At 32.8% G+C, this 5,501-nt stretch overlaps 1 protein-coding gene across 1 annotated transcript; it reads right to left on the reverse strand.

Moving 5' to 3' along the window:
• Window positions 1-564: 564 nt before the first annotated feature.
• LOC124356299 lies at window positions 565-1,524 on the reverse strand. Its single transcript, XM_046807487.1, has 2 exons — window positions 1,308-1,524; window positions 565-850 (listed from the first exon to the last, which is right to left on the reverse strand). Exons 1-2 carry the CDS (start codon window positions 1,509-1,511, stop codon window positions 704-706), a joined length of 351 nt encoding a protein of 116 aa, XP_046663443.1. The 5' UTR covers window positions 1,512-1,524; the 3' UTR covers window positions 565-703.
• Between the last annotated feature and the right edge of the window lie 3,977 nt (window positions 1,525-5,501).

The raw sequence follows: 5,501 nt of genomic DNA on the forward strand, positions 1-5,501 counted from the left end.
TTGAGTTGCAAATCCATTATCACCGTTTTTGTTGGATAAAATTACATTTTCGTGACTTAATGTAATTTAATGTTTTTTATCAAACCTTTTGCAGTTTACTTAAAATTGTGTGAAATGCATATGAAAATAATTCTTCTTTTTCTTACTCACTCAAAATTAAAATAATGACTGATTGATCTCACATTGTTCAAACACCAACAACATCAAAAGGTTGTAAGCCATTATTTATTAATTAAATTTCCCAGCGGCTTGCCGCAAATTCGTTGACGGAGTAATACGCTTTGTACATCGCCAGCAGGTGTTGTAGACGAGCTTTGAATTGTGCTGAATTGTTGATAGTTTCAAGACCTCAGGGAGACCACTGATTGGTCTCCCACCAACTTGCGAAGCAAACGCTAGAAATTGGTACATTGGAATAGGATATTATTCAAAAACACATAGTCAAAAAACATATATTTTTAATTTTCATTACATCTAAATCTTTTTTTGGATTTTAAAAATGAAACTATCTGAAATAGCTTCAACGTCTACATAAAGAAATATACATGTCTTGGAAGTCACGTTATAGCTTTAAACCCTTTTTCATGCCTGTGAAGTGTGCTGCTTAAAACATTTTACTATGATGGAAAAGTGTTACATAATTAATGTTACGGGAGGCGGTTGTAACCAGATTTTCCTTGCACCGCAATTTAGACAGCTCTAATCATGTACAAACATTGTTATGAATTTTATGAATTACCGACCTGGATATATCTGTGACTGTAGGACTGCTACAGAAATGGACGCAGGTCATCACAACAACAATAAATGCCAAGTTCAGGACACAAGTCAGTCCAATTATTATCAGCACCTGAAACAACTTATTGTATGTTGCTATTCAAAATTATACACAGTGTTGTCACAGTTAAATTTTTATCGGAATAAGGAGATCTTTGAGTTTATGTGAGTTAATTAATTTTGTTAATACCAAGCACCCATATCTGAATAAAATCTTGTAACATTTAACGGAAGATTATTACAACTTGCTCTTAGATAGAAGAAACATAAATGAGAAATAATATGTCATAAATGTGAGAGAGTGTAATCTCAATGCATTTTTACTGGTTAAGCTAAACATTTTGTTTAATAACATGAAAATTTGTAAGAGCTTAAAAGAAACACAAAACATGCGTCACTAGAAAATCAGATGCATAGTTAGATTGTTACAATTATATAAATTAGTGGACAGAGGAAATAACGTATCACTCTGGCAACAAGAGGCAGCAGGAGACAAAGCATAGGTTACATGATGGAACATGGTATCCCACCTCATTGGTGGAGTAGCAAACAGATGGCCGGTCGACAGTGGGGATGTTGGTGGAGTTGATGACGTCACTGATGGTGGTGACACGCCACAACTCTCCTTGGTGGTGTTTGCCGTGGTGGCGGAGTCTGTGTCCAACTCCCACCCCCTCCAAGGAGGGTGGCACCGTCGCCATCAGTCCCCGCACTTTCTTTCTCTTTAAGCTCATATTCAGGCTGTAACATAACCATTAATTGTATTAATGGTAAAGACCATACATAACATATAAACACGGTAATCTCTCTCAGAGACCGCGTAGTCAGCCAATAAAAGGTTGCACGATAATATGATCTTATCATCTAAACACAAGGTGTTCTACAAATATATATTCTTATACAAAGACACTATTACAATAAAACCCATTTAAAATCTTTAGGTTAATATAACGGATTCTAAAGTTCCTATTTAAGTTGATTTCTCTCTGTCAATCTAACTGCCAGAAGCGAAAGCTCTTGGGATAATTATAAACTTTATTGTTCTTAGGGTCAAAAGGTTTAGGGGCAGCAAAGTTTTCACTAACAGCTGAACAGGTAGTATTGTGGTACCCGAATAGAATTTGCTCGTAATGGTCCGATAAGAGCTACTGATAGTTCGTTTAGTGGTCTTTATTTTGGTTCTGTTAGTCCTTCGATACTCCTTTATATTTGGAGATATTACCGTCATTTCAAATAAACATGAAATTGGAAGGTGTATTTCCAACGTGAAACCTGTTCTGAATCGTTTACAAACACTCGACGAAACTGAAAATTTCGTTGAAAATATTACAAATGGTGATTTTACTCGTAAAATAAAATAGCAAATTTTCAAAATTGGCTCATGGTTAAAATATTTTTTGAAGTTGGATTGGTTTTAACTTTACTTTGGTAATAAAATCATTTATTTCATCCAGATGGTTTAACAAATGTGGTCAGTCTTTCATAATAATACAAAAATTATGTCAGTTCAGCAAGCCAATATGCGTGTAAGTATTGCGCGTTACCAGATGTTTCCTAAATAATTTTCCTTCAGCAACCTATTAAAAACATTCTCTAATATTAAGAGTATCATTTTTAAGGAAAACCAATGCAATTTTGCAACGATGAAAAACAATAACTGTCAATAGTGAAACCACATGTGATCAACAAAACAATGTAAACAGTAAGGACGTTTTGGGCAAATTGTTTCGTAAACTAAGTTCATAGCGAGCAGCGTACTTAATACAACACTTAGGCTTTGGGACATGTCAAAATTTCTATTAGAAAAAAATTTACTAATTTTTTATAAGGCAGAAGAACACTAATGAACAGTTTACTATGAAAAATATTATCTGCAGAAGTAACAAAGTAACAATAATCCGGCAAAGTAATGCCATTGAGGAGAACCGGGGCAATGTAGAACGCGACGCGGGGGTGAAACAACTACCTCCTCTATTCATGGCCCAGAACGTGGTGTAATATCTCTGAAACTACAGGAACTCTTCTAATGTTCATGTACAAACTGTGGAGTACTTCATGAGATGACAGTAAGGTGTAAAATCCTAGTGTGGTCATGCATGCATGCTGTAATTATACCAAGAGATTCAAAATTGTAGGAATTTTTTTTAAGTAAAAGAATAAAACACTATATAACTATTTATGCTTACTGGACATTCTAAACTGTAATGTGATTTAATTGTTTATTATTAGAATATTTTAACATACAATACTAATTGGATGGGTATATTAACGAAGTCGAATCAATTAGAAAACATTTATTCCAAACTGCCCATTTTATACGGTTGAGGGGGAAAATATTATAAAGCTTTGGCAAGAATAAAATCATCTTTTATTAATATATGTACTACTCAAATGATGTAGGTGTTAGGCATTCAAACACTATACCACTCAAAAACTTAATCAACTGTTTCTATTTCTAATTGGGTGCGTGACAAGAGTAGTATTTGTGTAAAGTAAATAATATAGTAACACGAAAAAATTATGGAAAGTTTTAATAATATTAAATACTATGTTCAATTGAAAACTTAATGTTATGCATGTATAACGTTACGAAAATCCGAATCTTTGTTATAGATTGAATTATATATTAAAACAATCATGTAAACATTGAATGCTGAGCCTCAGCTGTATTTTTAAAACGCCGTAATACTGCAATGTAATTTTTTATGAAAACATATTTACAATTGCCCGAACAAAGGTAAGTTACTTAATAAATTTTATTGAATAAGCTTTTGTGTTTGAAACTATATTTTTTCAAATACAAGGATAAAAAAGGAGATATAAAGGAGGGTTCAAATAGTGTTCTATTTGGAATGTTTTAAATGTAAACAGCATTCCACGACAGTTCAAACGGCATTGCATTAGTTATCAGTCAGACAGTACATCTCAATTAACCCAACTTTTCATTACTTTATCTGTAGCATTGTCTATAGTATTTTAGAAAAGTTGCCATTGATCCTGCGGCGGTAGCGGACGCTGCAAGACAATGTTGTGGATTTATTGGAATAAAACTTAAGAACAGATTTTTGACATCTATAATAAACTATAATCTACAAGTGGGGTTTTATCGAAATTCTAACGAAAGTTGTTCTAACTAAGTTGGTCTTACGGATGAGGCCAAGTATCACTATTGTATAGTATAGAATCGTTGAAGCTGACTCTACTAAATCCGACACTATATTACACTTACCCATAGTATTGTTATCGTGCACGACCAAATAGCGTTAAATTAATCGTTTAATAGTTACATGTGTCGGATAATAACTTATTAATTTTACTCTCTCTGTGTGTAGGAATCAGTACTATTCCGATTATTTGTAAAGAATGTGGAGTGTATGTTAATCGTATTGGTATGTTGTAGTATTAGCGTATCGTGATATTGGCATATGGAGATTAGATAAGTCGATTTATACTTTCATGAATTCAGATATGCTTTGGTTTATATTTGAAAAATATTTTTTTTCATATATACTTCTTTATATTCTAAATGTAAGCTATTAAAATATGACGGAAATTGTTCATTAAATATAGATTACACAAAGATACCTCCTTAGGGCAAAACATAAATAAAAATCGTAAATAAATTAATAATTGTTGTAAATACATTCAATGTTCCCCGTTGTTATATGTTTTATAAGAGTAAATATACTCGCCCAAAAAGTCAAATTGGGCTGTAAAAGAAACATGACATCTGCCTGTTTTTTTATTAGGCCTATAAAAATAATATTAGCTATAATATAAAATGTACTCTGTAAGATAAGACTTCATATTACGTATTAGCGACGAGTTTTTGTATAAATTATTGTTCTCATTTACGTTTCTATTAATGCATTAATCTAGATAGATTTCTTTAAAATATTGAAGAAATTATTAGAGAATTTAATAAAATAATTTAGGGAATAAATAGTTTGTACTCTAATTTGAATAACCAACGTAACTGAATATCCATAATCATTTTATTTAATATAAATTATCGTTGCTATGTCGTTGAAGTATTTAACCGTAGTAGTAATATGTAGTATAAGATATTGTAAATTTTAACTGGTTCTTATTATACACACACATTTTTGCTGATATGTTATTTGCACATGTTCGTTTCAATCACTGAGAAAAAAATAAAGATGTGTTACCTGATAACTATTATCCGCTTAATTGTTACTTCCACGTTGGAGCGATGTTGCCCGGCCCGAGTCTGCCAGAAGACTGTCTGTAGCTCGTCTGCTCCCCCTCCCTCCCTACCTACCACACCCACCCAACACCCCTCCACATCAACACCATTGTTGCACAGCAGCTGTTATACCCATGTCCAGCATCATTATACCAATCGCTGGAACTGGGACGTTTACACAAGCATATTACTGGCATTAATTAACACGATACTAATAAGCGGTTCCTGCAACTGCTGTTAAACAATTACTTCTGGGATCATCATGGACGATCAAATCAAAAAGCTATCACCATTATATTTAGCCCCAACAGTTCAGTACAGCAATATAGATACAGTAGGATGTATAGTATTTATAACTGACAGTGGTACTCTCACTTTAAACCTTGACTGCCAAGTGTTAACTAGCTAATAAATAGATTAATTAAAATTATAAATGAGAATTTTTACCGTAATAGTGTTCATCCATGATCTATTGATTTTCATTCTTTACCTCCTCTAAATGGCCAACAATTATTTA

Source organism: Homalodisca vitripennis, chromosome 2 (assembly GCF_021130785.1).
Source record: "Homalodisca vitripennis isolate AUS2020 chromosome 2, UT_GWSS_2.1, whole genome shotgun sequence".
Classification (NCBI taxonomy): domain Eukaryota; kingdom Metazoa; phylum Arthropoda; class Insecta; order Hemiptera; family Cicadellidae; genus Homalodisca; species Homalodisca vitripennis.